The sequence below is a fragment of the Mauremys mutica genome, chromosome 15 (genome assembly GCF_020497125.1).
Source record: "Mauremys mutica isolate MM-2020 ecotype Southern chromosome 15, ASM2049712v1, whole genome shotgun sequence".
NCBI lineage: Eukaryota > Metazoa > Chordata > Testudines > Geoemydidae > Mauremys > Mauremys mutica.
Window position 1 is genome coordinate 10,414,697 of NC_059086.1, and position 21,294 is coordinate 10,435,990.

At 54.2% G+C, this 21,294-nt stretch overlaps 1 protein-coding gene and 1 long non-coding RNA gene across 6 annotated transcripts in view; both read right to left on the bottom strand.

Moving 5' to 3' along the window:
- Positions 1 to 21,294, bottom strand: part of LOC123350248 (deleted in malignant brain tumors 1 protein-like) — a 108,182-nt gene that overhangs the window by 54,784 nt on the left and 32,104 nt on the right. The window contains exon 13 of one of the 5 annotated variants that reach the window (XM_044988734.1): positions 18,840 to 19,833. The exons of the other annotated variants lie outside the window; for them this stretch is intronic. Within the exon in view, the coding sequence (XP_044844669.1) occupies positions 19,496 to 19,833 (338 nt within the window). The 3' untranslated portion in view covers positions 18,840 to 19,495. Of the gene's footprint in view, positions 1 to 18,839; positions 19,834 to 21,294 lie in introns of those variants that run through there. 5 annotated transcript variants of the gene reach the window in all.
- Positions 7,685 to 10,950, bottom strand: LOC123350263. Its single transcript, XR_006573736.1, has 3 exons — positions 10,924 to 10,950; positions 9,501 to 9,614; positions 7,685 to 8,532 (listed from the first exon to the last, which is right to left on the bottom strand). It is a non-coding gene; the product is annotated as an uncharacterized LOC123350263 (long non-coding RNA).

Consider the following 21,294-nt stretch of genomic DNA (forward strand, 5'->3'; position numbering starts at 1 on the left):
AAACACCTTGTGCTAGATGGTGGCAAGTTGCACAGTGGGTGCACTGCTCTGTGTATCAATGCAAGAACTCCTAGTGAGGATGCACATCGACGACACAAGGAGTGTAGTATGGATATGCAAAAGCGATTTAATTACTGTGGCAACTGTACACTGAGGTAACTTAGGTTGACTTAATTTTCTAATGTAGACTTCTCCTCTTTCTTCTTTCTCCAGCCTGGCCAGTTCTAGCTTTGCAGTTGTTTCGCTGGCAGTCATAGTCATGCTTTACTGTTTCTATTTTCCTTGCCCGAAATAAGCAAACAGAAAACACCAAACTGTAACCTCGCTTTGAGTGTTCCCAGCCACCGCACTTGAGACTCAGTTCAAATTGCTCTACCAGTGCTTAAAGTGTAAACCTCATTCAAAATAACAAGCTGTGCATAACCCCTAATTTGCCGCACCATTGTGACATCCCGGGGAACAATCCAGGCTGGTGGGGGGCTGTGTCACCCCGGCCCTGCAGCCTGGTGTGCCCTTTACAATTCCTTGTTGCTGTAGCCTCCAGTCTGGACTGCTCACAAACAGCCCCCAACACACAAGTTGTTCCCAGCTATGTCTGTGTGGGCTGCAGCCAGCCAGCCATGCCTTGGCTCCTATCAGCATTAAAGATTACCACAGGGTGACCCCCTCTACACTCCCAGTCCCAGATTTCCCCCCAGAAACGTGTCCTGTACTGCCCAGCCAGTGCAAGTATATTGAGTCCGTGTAGCAGGATGGACCCTGCTCCGGCCCTGAGGGCTTTGTAATGCTGCCTGACAGGGCTTGAGAGGGGTTAAAAGCGGCCCTGACAGAGCTGGGCTGATGGGGAAAGTGGCTACAGCTGGAGGCCACGCCCCAAACTGAAGCCCTGGGGCTTATAAGAGGCAGGAAAGCCAGAGCCCAGGCAGAGTCTCTCTCTGCCTGCAGAGAGGGATGGGCCTGGCTGCTTAGCTGGAGGCTAGATACCTGAGGGAAGCAGAGCTGGGGGATAGGCTGAGGAGCCAGGGAAGCTCTAGCCAGGACAGCCCCAGGCTGCGGCCTAGCGAAGGGCCATAGGTACTGTGGGTTGCAGAGGGCAGCCCAGGGGTAGGACGAAGCAGCAGGTCCAAACCCCCTTTGCCTGTGATGAGTGGGCTGATACTGCAGTCTGCCCCAGGGTGTGGGGCTAGACCATGACTGTCAGTAGCCACTACTGAGGCAAGGCGGGGATAGTAGCGTGGGGTTCCCCTGGGAGGGGGAGACCCAATTATAGATAGCGGGCACCGGGTTCAGGGAGGGACGCCGGGGCCAGAGAACAGGCGGGTCACCAGCCTGCCGGGGGCGCTCCAGGGCCAGACCGAGGGACATTCCGGGACCGACCAGCAGGAGGCGCGGCAGGGGTGAGTACCACCCCGCTTACAGTCCGTTATTCCTTTAAGGGAATAATATGCACACAACTTGTTACCGCAAATGGAGTTACTCAGATGCTTCAACTTGAACCCACTGGATTAGATAAAAAATAAAACAAGTTTATTAACTACTGTGACAAACCCAGGCCAGTGGGGTACAGGAGTCTGGTAGAGGGCAAATATACTGGTCACTGGATGAGTAGTTTTCTGTTCCCTGAGTGACCGGAGCAGGGGCTGCACTAGAATAATCAGGAACCTGCTAGAACCAATTAAGACAGACAGGCTGATTAGATCACCTGCAGCCAATCAAGGCAGGCTAATCAAGGCACCTGGGTTTAAAAAGGAGCTCACTCTAGTCAGGGAGGGGGAGCCAGAGGAGAGGAAGTGTGTGTGAGGAGCTGGGAGCAAGAGGCGCAAGGAGCTGAGAGGGTGAGGGTGTGTTGCTGGAGGACTGAGGAGTATAAGTGTTATCAGACACCAGGAGGAAGGTCCTGTGGTGAGGATAAAGAAGGTGTTTGGAGGAGGCCATGGGGAAGTAGCCCAGGGAGTTGTAGCTGTCATGCAGCTGTTACAGGAGGGACTATAGACAGCTGCGATCCACAGGGCCCTGGGCTGGAACCCGGAGTAGAGGGCGGGCCCAGGTTCCCCCAAAACCTCCCAACTCCTGATCAGACACAGGAGAAGTTGACCCAGACTGTGGGGAAGATCACTGAGGTGAGCAAATCTGCCAATAAGCGCAGGACCCACCAAGGTAGAGGAGGAACTTTGTCACACTACAAAGAGAGAGATTTTAAGTGAGTGCAAGAAATAAGGCATAAAAGCCAGAAATTGTTACAAGAAAACTAAAGATAAAATACTTACTGGTGCCTAACTTTACTAACTATATCAGAGTCAAAGCAAAGAGTTCTCACCTCATGCTTTCAGCAGATTACTGAAAAAACTCTCAGGTCAAGACCCCCTGTCCCTGAATCCAATGACGGTTTCCTTTGTTTTTTTAGGTGCAATGCCAGAGACAGACTGGGACAGAGAGGGGGTGCCTTGGTGTGTCTGCCCCTTCTCGTTATAGTCCTCTCCGCTCTTGGGAACCATTTCCAGCTGGGAGCTGGGTGAAGTAGTCTGTGTGGAAGGGAGCTCCAGGCTGTTTCTTTGCTAAGATGCAGATTTTTGCACCGGCCCCTTTCTTGCCAAAAAATGGCTACTTAGCGAGCCCTGGACCATCAGCCGTGTTTACGCCTGGCTGAGGCGTCAGTTTGCCCTTTGGCTCCAAGCACATTTATAACTCACACCTAATGCTGCTGCGAGCCTTTTGCCATGATATTCTCAATCAGCAAACTAGGAGTTTTCAAATTATACCTTACCAGGCATACCTTGTACAGAGATTATTACAGAACAGTGTAGGGTGTGGGCACAGGTATGTTCTGTCACACTCACCCTCCAGCTCTGCTCCCTCCCGCCATCCTGAACACTGCCCAGTGTCCTTGCAACCCCTCCCCCCAGCATGGGAATGAAGCTTCTGCCTGGCAGAGCAGTGTTTGCAAGAGACCCTCCAATAACAAAGCAGCCTATGCAGCCCCAGCCCTAAGGAGAGACCCTACAATAACAAAGAAGTGTATACAGCCCAGCTCTAAGGAGAGAGCCTACAATAACAAATCTGTATGTGTTGCCCCTCTCTTAAGCCAGGCCACTGGAAGGTACTGGAAAAGTTTGGGAAATTGTCCCCATTTGGCGCCTCTGTGTGTGGTGGGAGCTGGTTCTCAACTCTCTGGATCAGGCCTTCTCTGGGACTCATCCAGCCAGCAGCTGAGCCCATCCTGCCCTGGCAGCCCCTCAGCACCCCTCTCCAACCCCCAAGCCTGTACAAACTGGGTCCCCCCATCCCCCGCACACACTCAGCACTGAATAGACTGTGCAGGCCTGACCCAGGGACGGGAGGGAGCCAGTCATACAGGGGGCTCTCAGCTTCCCGCAAGGCCCCTCCTTTGGGTCTCTCCCATGCCTTGGGGCCACACTGGGGACAGGAAGGGGACCCGGCCAGCAGGGGCTTCAGTCTGTGCAAAGGGACCTGCTGGCCCTTCATGGGGTGAAGCCTGACATCCCCACAGCGCCCTCTTTGCCAGGTGAGCAGCTCCGAGCAGTGACTACAGAGTAGGGTGAACATATTTCCCTACTCTGAAAACGGGACACCGGGTAAGAGATGGCCAGTGCTCAGGGGAGTTTACAGTATGCAAACAAGATAAGGCCGTTTCATATATTTTATATCTATGTTCATATATTTTATTTAAAACTCAGTTGTTACTGGGATTGTTCCTTGCCTTGCCGTTCTTCAGGGTGTGAAGCTGCTTGATGCCTGTTGTATTTCTCTGACGATGCTATTTGGCTGAGGGTTTGCTCGTCTTTCAGCAACTTGTCGTAGAATGCAGTGCAGTCTAGAGAAAAGTGAACTCGCACACACAAGACAGCCTTCGTGGTGGAGATATTCAGATGCGATTTTTCAGGAGACCACACATCATTCATAATTGAAAAGACACATTCAACAGGCACTGTAGTACCAGGCAGACACAGCACAAATTCCACAGCCTTGGCTAGATCTGTGTATTGGACTGCATTACGGTCAATCTCTCTTGAAAAATCTTCTGCCACCTTTCGGTGATGGGCGTTCTTTGAGGGTTCCAGTCTGAAAGACAACTGGAGACAATTGATTTGGCACTAGACCACTTGTCAAAGAGACGATTCTCATTCAACATATAGAAGGTGGGAATTCTGATGTGGCATGCAGGGAGGCTGTCTTGCATATTCCTTAGCAAAGCCCACTCAAACTTTTCGGTGCACTCAAAGGCAGGTCTCCAGTGCTCTCAGTCTCTAAGTAGGATAGGCCTGTTGTGTAAAAATTGTCAACTACATTGTAAAACTCCTTTTCTTTCATTTGCCTGCATTCTACAAAAGTGTGCAGTAGGTTCTTCACTTCTGTGGAGACACATCTTTCTCCAAGCCTCTCCAATAAGTTAACCTGCAGGGAATGTATTTGAAGTGCCACTTCTGTCATAGAGAAAAATGCTTTGTCAATCATCTCCATTATGTTTTGAAACATGGCAGTTTGTCTGCTGACAAATAGAAGACACAGTTGAGTGGCAGGAGCATGGAACAGCTTCTGTAGCAGTGTCGGGCATTTATCTTGAGAAAGAAAATACGCTTTAAGCCCATCAAAATTGACAGAATCCTGTGTTGCTGGTTTCAATGAGAGGAATTGTGTGCTGCCATGCTCTAGTAATTTGGTATACTCAATTTCAATAAATCCACAGAAACCTTTCAGCTCTTCAACATGCTCTGTGTAGATATGAAAGTATTTGTAAACCTTTCCAGCAAAGATCTCTACATCTAAAGGAAGACAATCAGTTTGGAGTTATGCACAATATGTGCCCCGCACCCAATACTGAAGATCTCTTTTCCTACATTGGCCTGGAGATTTCACCACAAATTGTTTTTCCCACAACGTCTGGCACCCCCAAAGTTAGTGTTGGTGTTGGCTTCTCAACCACTTGCTGGATGGATGCACACTGCAAATCTGATGTCTATTAGTCTAAAAGGTGCCACAGGATTCTTTGCTGCTTTTACAGATCCAGACCAACACGGCTACCCCTCTGATACTTGCAAATCTGATATTTCCTTGAGTAGAGATGAATAGTCAGTCATTTTTGTGCAAACTCCACCCAGTGGGAGAAAATACCATATAAGAACAGTAAATAGTTTTTGCTCCTTTTTGTTCGATACATCCACACTAAGTGCAATAAAGGAACCCCTGTCCAACTCAAGCTGCATTTTTTCAATGGAGAAAGGGGCTAAGACGTTGCAAGCGATTGCCTCGGATTTTGTGCGAGCAGATGAAAATATAGACTAGCCTAGTTTCCTAATCAATTGTGATGTACAGTCACTAGAGCAGAAACTGTGTCCGTGCTGCACTGAGTGGTAAGCAAACACTCCCTCACTGGCAAAAACTTTTTCAGCTTCTGTGTCTTGCCTCAGAAAAAATCCTGAAACACTTAGTGTTAAACACTTATTTTTACCAGCATCTCTGTGTTTCTTGCTTTGAAGGTGCTGGGTAATGTCATTTCAACCGTTGGCAATGGAGGAATGTGCTCCACGTTTCACATACAACTTTGCTGTTGTCCAGTGTTGAAGTGTCTTTTTTAAAAAACTTGAACTGTTTTTGGAGGTCTTCATTACAATTACACAGATGTTTCCTAGACATTTTTATAGCAAAAAATGACCACACACAAACAATTGATTCTTCTAAGGACACAGGTGTGCACAAGGCTCCCCCCCCACCCCAAAAAAGAACAAAAGCATCACCTGGCAACATCCTGTGACTGGGGGCAGCATTGCCTTCACAGCTTGCCAATGGAGAGCATCGGCTGCTTGCTGGCCTGCCTGGCTCTGAAGATAGCGCCCCTGCCAGCAGCAGCACAGAAGTAAGAGTAGCATGGTGGTATTGCCACCTTTACTTGTAACACAACCAGCCCTTGTCAAAGGAGAACATGTTTTGGATCCATGATGTCAGTCTGCCTCCAGCTGGGACCCTGCTCCTAACAGCCTCTGTTTTGCTGAACCAATTTCTTGCTATGAGCCAAGTTAATCTCCAAGTCGAAGGGTTTACACCAGAGATCTCTATGGCCTGGTAAATCTGCTACTGAACCAACAGGGGAGAACTGATTTGCAAGTGTTCCTTCACAAGGCTTTCTCGGAACACTGGCCCAGCCCAGCATCTGGGCACAGCCCTCTGCCTCTACGGCAGGCAGCCTGTTTGGCTCAGGGAGACTCTTAAATAAAACAAAATGTGCAATTAAAAACCCTTCCTATTTCACACTGTCTCAACACTCAGGCTCTCAAGCGAGGCAAACCTTGGAGCTGGGAAGAGAACATCATGCTGCTTTCAGCCTGCAGCTGCAACTCAACTAACCAGAAAAAAAACAGCATTTACAAATCAGAGCACTGCCACTAACTCCCATCGGATTACCTGCGTGCGGCATCCTTCAACCCTGCTGATGCTGACAATCCATTTAGCTATGATCTGTGCCCATCAGTTTCTACTTTCTCGTTGCTGACCTCGCACTGAGCTGACGGGAAAATTAATTTAGTGCTTCTATACAGTCTCAGGTTAAGTTGCTCAAAGCATTTTATTCTGAGCCTTACAGTAAGGGAAGCTCAGACTCTGAGGCAGCGCAGAAGTGAGGGTGGCAATACCATGTCACCCTTACTTCTCTGCTCTGCCCTGCGGCCAGCAAGCGGGGCTGCTTCCTTGGGGTCAGTTCTGAAATTAGCACTGTCTGACAGCAGCAACTTTCTCTGCTGCTGCAGGCGGGCATCACTGCCTTCAGAGCTGATCCCCCTGGCAGCAGCCACATCTCTCTGCTCTCCACTCTGTCACCCTACTCTCTGTGCGTCCTACAAGTCATGACTGCACTCACTGAGCTCAGGGTGGAATGCCCCACTGTAATGTGTGCAGCACACTCATTTTACCAGAACACCAGGCTGCTCGGGAAGGGATTATACATCTCTGAGGTACAATCCTCTAAGTACACTCCTCACTATCCTGTAATGCAAGCAGTGAACAGCTGTCCTAGGTTGACCCAGACATAAGAACTGCCTGTAGTGTGCAGCGGAGATCGGGGACTGCTGCCCGGGGGGACAGCTTTGAAGGCAGCGCTGCCTTCACAAATCAGGGCAAATGTCCAGTTTTACTGAAAAAAAGTAGGGACGGCCTGAACAGAGCTGAAAAAGGGACTGTCCCTGCCAAAACAGGACATGTGGTCACCCTACTACAGAGGGGGTGATTGTGGGGCACTTTGAGGAGTGGGGAGCCATTGACACCTTGTGGAAGCTTTTGGGAATTACAAGAAATCAGAAAGGTTTCAGCTGCCAATATGCTACTAATGCAAAGAAAAGGGGGAATAATGTGGTTGTTCCCCAACATCTTCCCCTGGGAAATGTGCAACAGGGCTCGTGTCTGGACGCAGCTGCTGTCTCCGTGTCTAGCTGTGTAATATTACCACAGGGTATTTATACAGCACAAGGATGGAGTGGGGGAGGGAAGGTTAGAGACAAGCTCTTTGTATCTGTATCTGTAACCCGGCCCATCCCTTTCCATTAAGCAAGGCACCATCATGCAGCTGCACGTAGTTCTGCACCTTATCTACACACTAGAAGCTGTAATGATCATTTACTGGGGGCCTGGGCAGGCTGCTGCACAGACAGATGGGGCCTGGTGGCCTGAGCTCAGGGTGCATTGGGCACAGAGAGAGGAGACGGGTCCTGGTGCCCCAAGCTCAGGGTGCATTGGGCACAGACAGACAGACGGGTCCTGGTGCCCCAAGCTCAGGGTGCATTGGGCACAGACAGACAGACGGGGCCTGGTGCCCTGAGCTCAGGGTGCATTGGGCACAGACAGACAGACGGGGCCTGGTGGCCTGAGTTCACGGTGCTTTGGGCACAGACAGACAGACGGGGCCTGGTGCCTCGAGATCAGGCTGTACTGGGCACATACATATGAGAACACCAGGCTGTACCAGGGCCTGGCACATCGGGCACAGGCAGACACCCATAGTCAGTCTCTCCCCATAGCTCATTTAAATGTTGGGATGGTCGCTGGGTGGGGAAGGAGCCGGCTGTCTCTGTGCACCTGACAATGGTTCTGCCGGGTGCACCACCTGCTGTCTGCATGGCTGGGCACAGGCTGCTCAGGGATGGGCGTGGGAGCTGCTGGGAGCTACAGCAGGGAAAGCTGGGGGTGGGGTGGAGCAGGGGAGCCTTCCAAGTCAGCTGGGGGGACAATGGTGCCGGGGCCCCACAGTGGAAGTGGAGACCCCCAGCCCCCAGACGAGCCCCATCAGCATCCCCACAGTCCAGGCAGCTGGTAGCTCTGGGGCTGCTCTGAGCAGGATCCCACGGGCCCGTCTCTCACTGCAGGCTGAGCCCAGCCCAGCCCGGCTGGCACGCGGCTCTCACAGCACCACGTCTTCCCTCACCAGCCAGGTCATCTCGCTGTCGGGCTCCTCGGAGGGCTCTGGATTTGCCGCTCCCTGGGACCGGGGTGGGGTCCCTGGAGCCCTCAGCTCCTTCAGGTGCACATGGCCTGCAAGCAAGAGGACAGGGTGAAGCACCCGGGACACTGACCTTTGCCCCCGGCCCAACCTCACCCAGGTGCCAGGGCGCCTTGTGAATGGGACCCCACTGTAGGGTTGCCAACTGTTGAATCACACAAAGCTGAACACCCCTGCCCCTCCAAGGCTCCACCCCCACTTCATCCATGACCCCTTTCTCCATTGCTCGCTCTCCCACACCCTCCCACACTTTCACCTGTCTGGACCAGGGGGTTGGGGTGCAGGAGGGGGTGTGGGATCCAGCTGGGATCTGGGCTCTGGGGCGGGGCTGGGGATAAGGGTATGGGGTGCAGGAGGGGGCTGGGGCAGGGGGTTGGGATGTGTTGGGGGTACAGGCTCCAGGAGGGAGTTTGGGTGTGGGAGCAGGTTGGAGCAGAGGGTGAGGGTCTGGGAGGGGGTTAGGGGTTCGAGGTCCCGGCGCTGTTACCATGGCTCCCAGGAAGTGGCCACCAGGCCCTTGGGGAACCTAGGTGCATGGGTGGCCGGGGAGCCTCTGTGTGCTGCCTTTGCATCTGCAGGCACTGCCCTCACAGCTCCCATTGGTCGTGGTTCCCAGCCAATGGGAGCTGTGGAGCCAGCACTCAGGGCGGAGGCAGCACATGGAGCCTGCCATAGCCTCAGGCCCCTGCTGTGCCATTGACCGGAGCTGCCATGGTCATTTTTTGAACGGGGGTTCTGGTCAAAAACTGGATGCCTGGCAACCCTACACCACTGCCAGGGCTGGGCTGTAGGGATGGGGCACCCGCAGGCCGGGACACTGGGCCTGTGCGTGGCAGCCAGAGCAGGGATCCCAGTAACTGTGAGAGCAGCAGGTCCCCATGCAGGGAGGCAGCCCAGGGGCACTGGGTGCCAGCTGGGGCTGGACTCCTGGGTTAGGATGGCAACCCTCATCCCAGCCCCGCTTCCTTGCAGCGCTGTGCTCGAGGTCCAGGGCTCTTACCCAGGGGGTTCCCAGCGGCTCTGTCCCGCCGCATCCTCCAGCAGAGCAGGGCCACGAAGATCAGCACCACGAGAGCACCCAGGCCGAGGAGCAGGGACAAGAGCTGCCCAGAGCCTGGGGAGAGCCAGGCAGTGAGTTGTTCCCCCCGCAAAGACCTGCCACAACCATGGGGCTGAACCTGCCTCTGCCCCACAGCCCCTGAGACCGACTCTCTCCCCACCCACAGCCCCCTGCCAAGGCTGACTCCATCCCCTCCCCTACAACCCCACATGGCCCTACTCTGTCCCCACCCCACAGGACCCCCCACGGCTGACTCCCTCCCCTGCACCACAGTCCCTATGGGTCTGACTCTGTCCCCCGCTCCATAGCCCCTATCCTGAGGTGACCTCCCTGCACCACCCCACAGCCCCACCTGGGATTGAGTTTCTTGCCTTCAGAACCTTGGCTGGCCAACCCCACCCCCTCTGCCACAGGGCCCGGGGAGGAGAGCGGAGTGTGGGGCAGTGCAGGGCCCTGCACGGGGGGTGGCTAAGGGGTAGGGTTGCCAACTGTCTAATCACACTAACCCAAGCACCCTTGCCCCACCCCTGTCCCCTGCCCCTTCCCCAAGGCCACGCCCCTTCTCACTCCATCCCCTCTCCCTCCCCTTGCTGGGTCTCCCCCACCCTCACTCACTTTTGCCAGGCTGAGACAGGGGGTTGGTGCGGGAGGGGATGTGGGCTCTGGGAGGGAGTTTGGGTGCAGGAGGGGGCTGGGGGTTGGGGTTCAGGAGGGGTTGTGGGCTCTGGGCGGGAGTTTGGGTGCAGGAGGGGGCTCGGGGCTGAGGTTCAGGAGGGAATGTGGGCTCTGGGAGGGAGTTTGGGTGCAAGAGGGGGCTGGGGGTTGGGGTTCAGGAGGGGTTGCGGGCTCTGGGAGGGAGTTTGGGTGCAGGAGGGGGCTCAGGGCCGGGGCCGGGAGTTGGGGTATGGGTGGAGGCTCAGGGCTGAGTTGCCCCCAGGGACCATTCCCAGCCCATGAAGTCCGGGGGAGAGGGGGGTGTTAGAGAGGGTTGGGGGCACTAGCTCCCAGAGGCCTCTTCCCAGCTTTTCCCACAAGCCCTGTCCCTCATACTCCTCCTCAGGCCCTGCCCCCCAGATCTGTGCTCTGGGTCTGCCTGCAGGGGTAGCAGCCTCCAGCGCCGGAGCCAGGGCTGGCAGGAGTGGGAGCCCCATGGCGGAGGAGGCTGCTCAGAGACCCAGGAGTGGTGCCCCAGGCTGAGCTGGGCTGTGGGAATCTCTGGGACAGCCAGTAACCTCGGTGTGGTGGGCAGGAGCCCTGGCGCTGCCCCCCTGGGACCGGCCTCCCCCTGGCATGGCCAGAGTGTCACTCCCGCCCACCCCGTGTCTGCAGGAACGTGGGCATGGCTACGGCGCTGGTCACTCACCAGCCTGCCCGGCACACACCACGCTGGCCTCGAAGCCATGGCCACACTGCCCGGGATCCAGCCGGCTCAGCTGGCACTCGCTGATGAGAGACTCCTGGCCCGAGCAGTTCACACCCTCCAGCCAGACGTCGCCGGCCCCGTGGCCGAACTGAGCAACCCCCGGGGCTGACAGCGCCGGGCCGCAGCCCAGCTGCTTGCACACCACCCCCGCCTCCGGCAGGCCCCAGCCGGGGTCACACACGGCACTCCAGGTGTTGTTAATCAGCACCTCCACTCGCCCAGAGCAGGGGCTTGGGCCACTCGTCAGCCGCAGCCTCAGCTGGTCCTGATCTGAAACACAAAGCACAGGCCGTGAGAGGCTGTTCCCTGCCGCCAGGTGCCCGGATACCCGGCACGGCTCCCGGATGGGGTGTGAGTGACTGCACAGAGCAGAGAGGAGCCATTTCTATATCACTCCACCTGTGTGCATGTGTGTGTGCGCTCACTCACGCACACACACTGCATCCCCCTATACGATATGCTGCTATACAAGCAGACACACACACACACACACAGAGTCCCATGCACAACTGCTATATGGCCCTGTGCACACATATACACATTGCCTCAAACACACATACATACTGCACCCCCTTACACATGCTGCTGAACAAGCAGACACATACACAGAGTCCCATGCACAACCCCCATACGTCCTTATGCACACACACACATTGCCTCAAATACACACACTGTCACACGCACACATACTGCCATTAGGGTTGCCAACTGTCTAATCGCACAAACCCAAACACTCTTGCTCCCCTGCCCCGCCCCCTTCTCCAAGGCCCCGCCCCGCTCACTCCATCCTCCCTCCCTCTGTTGCTGGCTCTCCCTCACCCTCACTTTCATCCGGTTGGGGCAGGCGGCTGGGATGGAGGAGGGGGTGCAGTGTGCAGGATCCGGGAGGGAGTTTGGGTGCGGGAGGGGTCTTAGGGCTGGGGCAGGCAGTTGGAGTGCAGGAGGGGGATGGGAGCTGTGGCCAATGGGAGCTGCGGAGTTGGTGCTCAGGACAGGGCAGTGCGCAGAGACCACCTGGCCACCCCTGCGCCTAGCAGCCAGAGGGACGTGCTGGTCGTTTCCGGGAGCCATGCAGAGCCAGGGCAGGTAGGCTGCCTGCCTTAGCCCTGCTGCGCTGCTGGACTTTTAGTGCCTAAAATCTCCCGGATTGGTTTCAGTAGCCTCTGGGAGATTGAGGCTGATTCCAGGAGACTCCCGGCCAATCTAGGAGGGATGGCAACCCTAACTGCCACACATGTATGCAAATATTCATAGACTGTCCTGTGCACACCCCTTCACACACATAGACACACACACACACGCTGCCACAAACAGGTACAGAGACAATCACACACAAACCCCGAAATGCACACACACACCAACATACCTAGCCTGACTCCCAGGGTTAGCACCCTCTGCAGAGCCTCCACCCCACTTCCAGCAGCACAGGCTCCTACCGCCCTCAGTGTTACCTGAGCACACAACACTGGCATCTTCTCCGGGGTTACGGCCATGCTCTCCCCAAGGCTTAGCCCTGCATTTGGTGAGGGCAGTTTCTGCCCCTGTGCACTGAACCTCATCCACCCACCAGGGGCGGCTCTAGGATTTGTGCCGCCCCAAGCAGGGCGGCACGCCGCGGGGGGCGCTCTGGCGGTCGCTGGTCCCGCGGCTCCGGTGGACCTCCTGCAGACGTGCCTGCGGAGGGTCCGCTGGTCCCGCGGCTCTGGTGGCCCTTCCGCAGGCACATCTGCGGATGCTCCACCGAAGCCGCGGGACCAGCAGACCCTCCGCAGGTACGTCTGCGGGAGGTCCACCGGAGCCGCCTGCCGCCCTTCTGCGGCACACCTCCCCAAGTGCGCGCTTGGCAGGCTGGGGTCTGGAGCCGGCCCTGCCAGCCACACACGGTCAGATCCTTGCCCAAATTGAGCCCCATGTGGCGCTGATAATGCCGTCCCACAGCCCAGCTGCCTGCACACGACTTCAGCCTCAGAGAAGCCCCAGCTGCCATCACACACGTTCCCCACTGCTGGTTATGAAGCACCTCGACTCTCCCAGTGCAGCGACTCGAGCCATTCACCAGTCGGAGCGGAGCCACTTCTGAGATGCCAGCGTCTGCAAACACCCAAGGGAGTAAAGACTCAGGGAGGTTCCTGTGCATCTGATCTCTAGTGACACAGGGAATGTAGCGCCTTGAGAAACAGGACTGGCTGGAGAGGCAGACTGGAAATTGAGAGCAAGGAAAATGCCGGCTGCTTTTTGTTTTTTTACTGTGTTCAGGGAAACAGAACTTTGTAAATAAACCAGATTGAACCAAAGAAACACTTGACTTGTGAAATCAATTTCTCCTCGTTCCAGAAATACCCTTCAAGGCCTCACTATGGCAAGAAACAGGCAACATTCCTCATTTAGGAAGAGTACAGTGGGCACACGGCAGTGGGGGGTGGCACCCTGACTTGCTTTACAGTTAGTGGACACTCAACAGTGCTGGACAAGAAAAGTGTAGGGAACACTGTTCCCACTTAGACATGGCAAGAGGGGTCTGCAGCGTCCCCCAAATCAAAGACCAGGGTGAACAGCACTTTGAACGCTTGCTGCAATGTGCAGAAAGACACTCTACATTGCTCTGGGGGATCAGTCTATGGGAGCCTGCAGGGGTCTCCTGCTGCCATGAGAAAAAACATCCCTGGAGTTTCTAAGAATGATCAGTGATAATTTCCTAACACAACAAGCATGGCCCCTGACTCAGGCTGGGCCTACAGGAGACTGATGGATAAAGGAGAATTTATCACAGAATTAGAAATGGGAAGGTGCAGAGGTGCAAGTGATCTGGACCTGATTACACGGGCTATGTGCAAACACAAAACTGCCCTGACAGAAGTGATGGGGTGAACCAGAGGTTTGCTGCCCACTGCTGGATGCCCCAGCTCTTCAGCACCCCCTGCCCTAACAGACTGCCCTGCTGGAAGAGAAGAGCACTGAGTTCAGACCGCCAGGGGTTGCCTCGAGGGGTCTTCCACAATCAGCTGCAGGCAGAATCAGCGAGTGCTGTGTTAACTAGTGGGGGGAGCCTGAAGAACTATTGCTAAGTGGCTGGCAAAGGAGAGCAGTTTGTAGGGTGGTTGGAGCAGCCCACAGGATGGTGAGTGGAGTGAAGCGGGGCAGAGCGGAGCAGTTCATGGGACGGCTGGAGCGGCTCACGGGACGGACGGCTGGTGGAGTGGAGCGGCTCATGGTGAAGGCAGCAGCAGAACCCCCTCGGACCACGTAAGTTGCCCCTTAACACCCCGTGCACCCCCCCCCACACATTTCCACCCAGGCTGGGCAGGTAAAACTCTGCAGATAAACTTTTGAACTTTGGGGCTGCACTGACCAGGGACAGAGATTTTTGGGTTTTTGGACTTAAGACCCCGAGGGGAAAAGGACACTGCCAAACTTACTTGGGGGTGGGGCTTTTGCTCATGGTTTGTGTTATGAATCCTGTTTGTGGTGTTTCCCCAACATAATGCCGCATTGTTTCCCTCCTTTATTAAAAGGATTTTGCTATACTCAGAGTCTGTGCTTGCGAGAGGGGAAGCATTGCCTCTTAGAGGTGCCTGGGGGGTGGTATGTAATTTTCCCAGGTCACTGGGGGGGTGGGGGCTCGAGCCCATTTTGCATTGAGTTATTGAAACAGAACCCCTAGATACCAAACCCAGCCCTTGTTGCTGCCAACTCAGAGGGGCAGAAGGGTTCCAAGTGTATATAACCTATGGCCAGTGCACGTCAGTACGGTTATGCTGGGGCTGGTGGGGGTTGCAGTGTTCAGAGCGGTCACTAGGGGCACAGAGCAAAGAGGTAAGAGTCTCTGTGTGTAACCAGGAACTGAAGACAGCCCTGGGTCTGTGTCATCTCTACAGGGTGTGAGGGGTGGGATGGAAGAAGAGCCCAACAGATCACAGAGCACCCCCTCAGGGGGAAAGGAAAACAGCCCAGCTGGCCGGCCAGCCCAGCCAGAACAGCCAAAAGCTGCAGAGGTAGCAGCTGAGCAGACGGAGAAGAGGCCTAAATGCACAGAGGGCCCAGAGAGACGGGCTGTGGTGGGTCCAGGCTGCAGCAGGGAGTGAGGGTGGGCGAGTAAGAGATGCAGAAGCTAAGATGAGGGTTGCCAACATGGTATTTAAAAAACACAGGCCAGACCTCAGATGTCCCCAGTCTTGACTTGAAACCCTGGGGGCAAGTCCCTCCCCCCCACACTTCCTAGGGCTTAGAATCATAGAATATCAGGGTTGGAAGGTACCTCAGGAGATCATCTTCTCTCTCTCCAGCTCCAGATGCTGCGGAGAACCCAGGGGCTCAGTTGCTGGGTCGGCAGCTGCTGCAGGTGGGCGCCAGGAGCCGAGCTGGAGGCTGCAGTTGCTAGTCTTTGCCTGCTGCAAGGCTGTGCACCCTACAGGGGGCGTCGGCAGAGACTGTGCGAGTTGGGAGGCTACGGTACTTCCCGGGAGTACTGACCCCCCTGCCAGACAGAGCCCCTTCCTGAGCCTGGCCCTTCAGCGCAGCTCCAGGGCACACAGCCCCGTCCACTTCCCCTGCCAGACGGAGCCTGTGCTGGGGCCGTGCTCAAGGGCTGGAGTCAGCGGGGGGCCCTGAGCAGCAGGGGGCCAGTATTCACAGGTGCCTCTTTCCACTCCTCTCCGGCCCCTGAGCGCAGCCCCATCTGCTTTCTCTGAGAAGCACTGAAGGGTCAGGAGGGGAGTGGAAAGATGCACCCATGAGTACTAGCCCTGCTGTTGAAATATGGGATAAAAGGTGTCCTGCGCTGACTCAGTACGGAACAGGCAAATTTCTGTTTAAATAAGGGACATACCTTGTAATACGGGACTGTTGGCAACCCTAGATGAGACCCACAGCCACATCTGTCTGCTTCCTTACTGGGCCACATCACCTTAGGCTACACAAAGGCAACACAGAAAAAGGGGAGGAGTCTATAGTCTGGTAAAACAGCAGAAATGGCTCATTCTGACCCAGCCTTTTCCAAATGCCAACCCTGCAGAATGTGATTGACAGCATCCTGCGGGGTGCCCACTCAGGGTAGGCAGATTGCAGAAGTTCCCTCGGGTGGAAGTCTTTCTGAGCTCAGCAATCAGAGGAGAAACAAGGGAATGCCCTGCACTGTACAATGGGCCTGCAGCAGAGTCGTTGTCCCTCCCAGAAGCCTCACGGCTGCTCAGATGAAACCGTTCAAGACAGTGAAAGAAGAACGGGATGAGCATTTCGTGCCACGCTGCACTGTGGTGTCTGAGCAGGTACGATTTCACTTATGCCAGCCAGAGAAGGGGGAGCCAGGGAATGAGTTATAAGAGCCCAGTAGAACCTAATCGAACACTGTGGCTATGGGGAGGTGAGCGAAGAACGTATCAGAGAGAGGCTCCTGGTAGGGCTGAGGGTCAGCCAACTATCAGAACGACCCCAAAATGATCCTAACCAGAAAGTTGCTGGCCTGAGTTCCAGAGAGTTCAGGAGAAGGAAGATGAATAGAAAACTCAGCAGAAGAGGGACTACGACAGGGGCCACAGATTCAAATCCTTGTGAATAGCGAATCCTGGTGATCACATTGGAGTGGAAGTTTCTCGAGAAAAGGGGGCAGCACTGGGGTGTGCTGGGACCCCTCGATCCTTCTTTGTTAGGAAATCATCTGTTGGAACCAGTGTCACAGCTTGGTAGCTTTTCCGGGGTCCTCTTTCAAGTGCATGGGCTGGATACCCATACCTGTCCATAGTTACTATCCATATAGTGACAATCCCACAGGAAATGTCCCTCTTGGCTGCACTTACAAGAACCATCCCAGGCTTCCTCAGCTGATGGATCTGCTTTTACCAAGCTGGTCTCTGTTCAGGGGTCTTCCTCCTGCCGAGTTGAGACTCGGGTGGCCATCAAACTCCGGGTCAGGTCTGAGGTAATGCCTGAGCCCCCAGACAAATGTCATGGCCCTCCAGGTTCAGTCTGGTGTGTACTTCCCCTGACTGGCTTATCTCTTCCCCCCAACTCATCAGTCGTGTGAAATTGCTCCACACTTTCGGCCGCTAAGTCATCTTCCAGCAGTACAATGGCATCCACAAGTGTCACAGGCTGGTATCACTGTACCCATTCCTTCCCTCCAGACAGGAGGACTTGGGTGAACTGCTCGAGGGTTACAGCCTCTGCCACCTGGGCTCCAGACCCCTTGTTGGGCTCCAGCCACCTCCAGGCATAAGCTCTGAGGCACTGGGCTACTGCCCTCAGTCCAGCCCCGGTGGGGTACCGCTCACGACGGGACCACTGTTGGTATGTTTCTGGGCTAATACCGGTCTGGTCAAGGATGGCCGCCTTCACCTTGACATAATCCAAGGCATCCTGGTGATCCAATTTTCGGTAAGCCAGCTGGGCTGGCCCCATCAGGTATGGGGCTAGATGGGTAGCCCAGTGTTCTGGAGGTCACTGAGTGGCCATGGAAGGCCACATCTTGGCAAGCTGCAGTGGGAGGCCAGGCAGCATGGACGGACCCTGGGTTGGACTCTGTTGGGGTGACACTCAAAGCCCCTCCAGGCCATAGTAACATTGCCATCTGCTGAACCAGCCTTTCCTGCTGGGCCTGTTGCTGCATGGATAGTTCACTCATCAATTGCTGTTGCTAGTGAGCAATCGGTTGCATCAGCTCCGCCTGGTGCTGCAGTTGCTGAGGTGCTTGTTGTTGCTGGCTCTCAAGTAACCACTGCGAGACTTTATCAGACTCCACTTCTCATTCTAATATTCTCCCAATGCAAATCACTACAACAAACAGGGGGAAAACCCGTCCCTCTGTCAGGTTTCCTAGTGTAAGCCTATCAGCAGGCTTCGATCGGTGCCCACATTCTGTACCATGTGTGATGGGGTGGGGGAACAACAACCAGTGCAGGGTGAGTGCACCCCATACTTTGAGCTGCCCTCAGCCTCAGCACAGTGTGGCCAAATGGCTACAGTCGATATAACTGCCTCTGCCTCTGGGATGGTATGGCCTAGTGGTCAGAGTCAATTAGTCTGCCCTTGTCCTCAGGGGTAGAAAACCTAAAGGTAAGGGCCTATACAGAGGCCCTCTCCCTCAGGGCTGGATGACCCAAAGGCCAGAGCCAATAGGACTGCCCATGTCTCAGGGCTGTGTGGCCCAATGGCCAGAGTCAGCAGAGTTGCCCTCACTCGCAGGGCAGTAGAGTCACCCTAATCTTCAGGGCAGTAAAGCCTTGCAGTCAGTGCCAATGGGCCGCCATCTGTGGTGTGCGTATGTGGCGGCCATGGTAGGGGGACCCAGGCCCACCCTGCTCCAATGGGTCCCAGCCCAGGGCCCTATCAGTGGCGGAGTTCTCTGCCACAGAGTCAGCGGGGCTTCAACTGAAACTCATCAACTTCCCACAGGACTATAGCTAGTTCCCCATGGGCCACTTCCTACCATGTCTCTTGGAGCTGCCGTTGAGATCTCCAGGCTTCTCGGTGCATGTGGTTCCCAGTGACTCTGATCCCTCTTGTGCGTCCGCATGCACTTGGGCATATCTCTAGGTCTCGGTGCCTCCGGCATCCACAGTCAGGGGTTCCAGCTGCTCCTGGGCAGGAGCCAGCAAACAACATCTTTCCTCCTCGGTGGTCAGCCCAAACTGAGCCTGGCTGCTCCCTTTTATACTAGTGCTGCACCTGGAGCATGCCCAGTAGGGAAGTGGGGTTGTGACTTCCTCAGCTCACAGCAGGGAGTTAACCCGTCCCCTTCCAGTACAAGGTGAGTACACTTTCCCAAAGCATGTGGTGCTGCAGTGACTGAAGAGTAAAATGACTGAAACAGTTATGACTGCATTGATGAGACAGGTAGGGTTGCAATTCATCCCACCAGGCTACGTCTGCAGTTATGAGGAGAATGAATTTGTATCACGGTTACTACACGAGGTTTGCTGAGAACTCCAGATAACCAAGGTGAGAACCAGTGTTGCCTGTACTGTGAGTAAAGGGGCAGTGGAGAGAGTAAACCATAGCATTGGTTCCATTCTTACAGCCTGAGTCGATGAAGACCAACAAGACTGGGAAACGAAGGTATTGTTTGTTATCTTAGCACAGCCACCAAGCAACTATCCCTTACTCTGCTTCTGGGATAATTTGTGGACCCTGCAAACCCAGGCCTCCCAGTGACTTGATGTTCAGCAGCAAGAACTGGCCAGGTCCCTGGCACCCATACAGGTCAGAAATACAGTGGACTCTTAGGGCAGGTCGACATTACAAACTTGCACCAGCTGCTGTAGCTCTTCTGATGAAGATGCTCTAAGCCAGGGGGTTTCGAATTTTTTTCATTTGCGGACCTTGAAATGTTTCAAATGGAGGTGAAAATCTCAGACATAGTTTGTGGACCCCCAGGGGTTCAGGAACCACAGACTGAAAACCACGGTTCTATGGTAACGACAACCTTTTATTGACCCCTTAGGCATAGTCTGCAAACCCCCGGGGCTCGCGGACCACAGATTGAAAACCACTGCTCTAAGCTGAGGGGAGAGCTCTCTGGTCAGCTTATTATCTCCATGAGAGGCAGTAGCTGTGTCCACGGGAGACGCTCTCCTGCCAGCATAGCACTTTCTACATGAGGAGTTGAGGTCGGTATAACTACGTCACTCAGGGGTGTGGATTTTTCACAGCCCTGAGCAACGTGGCTATACCAAAGTAATTGTGTAGCGTAACCCTGGCCGTATCTCAGTGGCCTGAGGACAGCATTCCAGCAGGTGGAGGAAAAGATGAGCCGGAAGGGAGCTTGCCAGACACGAGACGCCAGGAGAGAGGAGAATGGAATGCCCGTGCAGGAAGGACAGAAGCTGCAGCAGCGGCTACACAACTGGAAAAAGCATCCTGGAAAAGAATCCCAAACTTACTCCTTTTTGGAGGGGACTTTACATGGTCATTAAAAGCTGAACAACTTATCCTTGCTGATACCAAAAGCAAGTGCATGCAGCTTCCCTCGCCACATTGCCATCTTCTACAGACAGCCTGTCCACAACAGATAGGCCTCACCGACAGGGCATGAACCCTGAACTCACTGATAATCTAGATCCAACTACCACTGATGTCTCCATGAGTGAATATAGGACTCGAGCATGCAGAGTGACAAGGAAACCTGTGTGGGTGGCAGAGTACCTGGGTTCCTAGGAAGTTATTGTTTTAAATTCTCATTTAACTGGCAGGGGGGAGGGGAAAGCTCTAGTGATCAGTGCAGACAGCACCAATACCAACAGACGGGGCTGATGCTGAATCTTTATCTTAGTCTTAAGCTACAGAGAGTGATTCAGAGAAGGAGCAAAGAAGTCCAGACACAGCCAGAGAATCGCTGATCATGTGAGCTTCGGAAAAATGCTAAGCGCTTTGGGGTCAGGATGGGCTGAAAGAGACTTTGAACTGTGAGCAACGAAACTCTCTCCTTTTGTTTGATTTCTGCTGTGTTCAGCCAGACGGGACTTTGTACGTGCTTTGTAAATAACCAGGACTGCGTTGCAGAAATCCAGCAATGTCAATAACTGTCTCCCTCCTCTTACTTGATATTCCCCCTGTCATAAACAGATAGTTAAGAGTTAAGGTCTGTTTTACCTGTAAAGGGTTAACATGTAGTACCTGGTGACCACCTGACCAGAGGACCAATCAGAGATAAGATTTTTTCAAATCTCTGTGGAGGGAAGCCTTTGTCTGTGTGAGAACTGTTTTTGGATCTAACAGAGGACAGTCATGTCTCCAAGTTCTCCTGGAGTAGTTTCTACTAATTAATAGTGAGTATTAATTAGAAAGGCGAATTAGTCTTATGATTTGATTTCTATATTTGCAATTGTGTGTTTGCTAAAGGAAATGCTTTATTCCTGTTTGCTGATATTGCTTTTACTGAGAAAAGGGGGAGAGGGGATTCTCTCCAGAGATTGATAAGGTTATACCCTATGAGTGTCCAGCTTGGGCTCATAGAGATTCTGTATTTTCTTTTTATTCTTTAATAAATTCTTTTCTATTAAGGACTTGTTGGTCTTTCCTTGGGTGGATTCTCAGGGAAAGGGGAGGGGGAGGGGGAGGTATCCCTCTGTAGTATCTCTCCTAGGAAAAGGGAGGGGGGGGGAGGAAGCAGGGGGAATGGTTTGTTTCTCATGGGTGTGAGAACTCCATGGATTTGGGGCTTTTGGAATCCCCTAGGATTTTGGGGAAGGACTGTGTCTCAATCCACATTTCTTGATTGAGTGGTGGCAGCGAGAAGGAACCCCACCCTAAGGGTTAGGGTGGTGGCAGAATACATGCGGGTCCCCATCTTTGAACCCACAAGCTCAAAGTGGGGGTGAG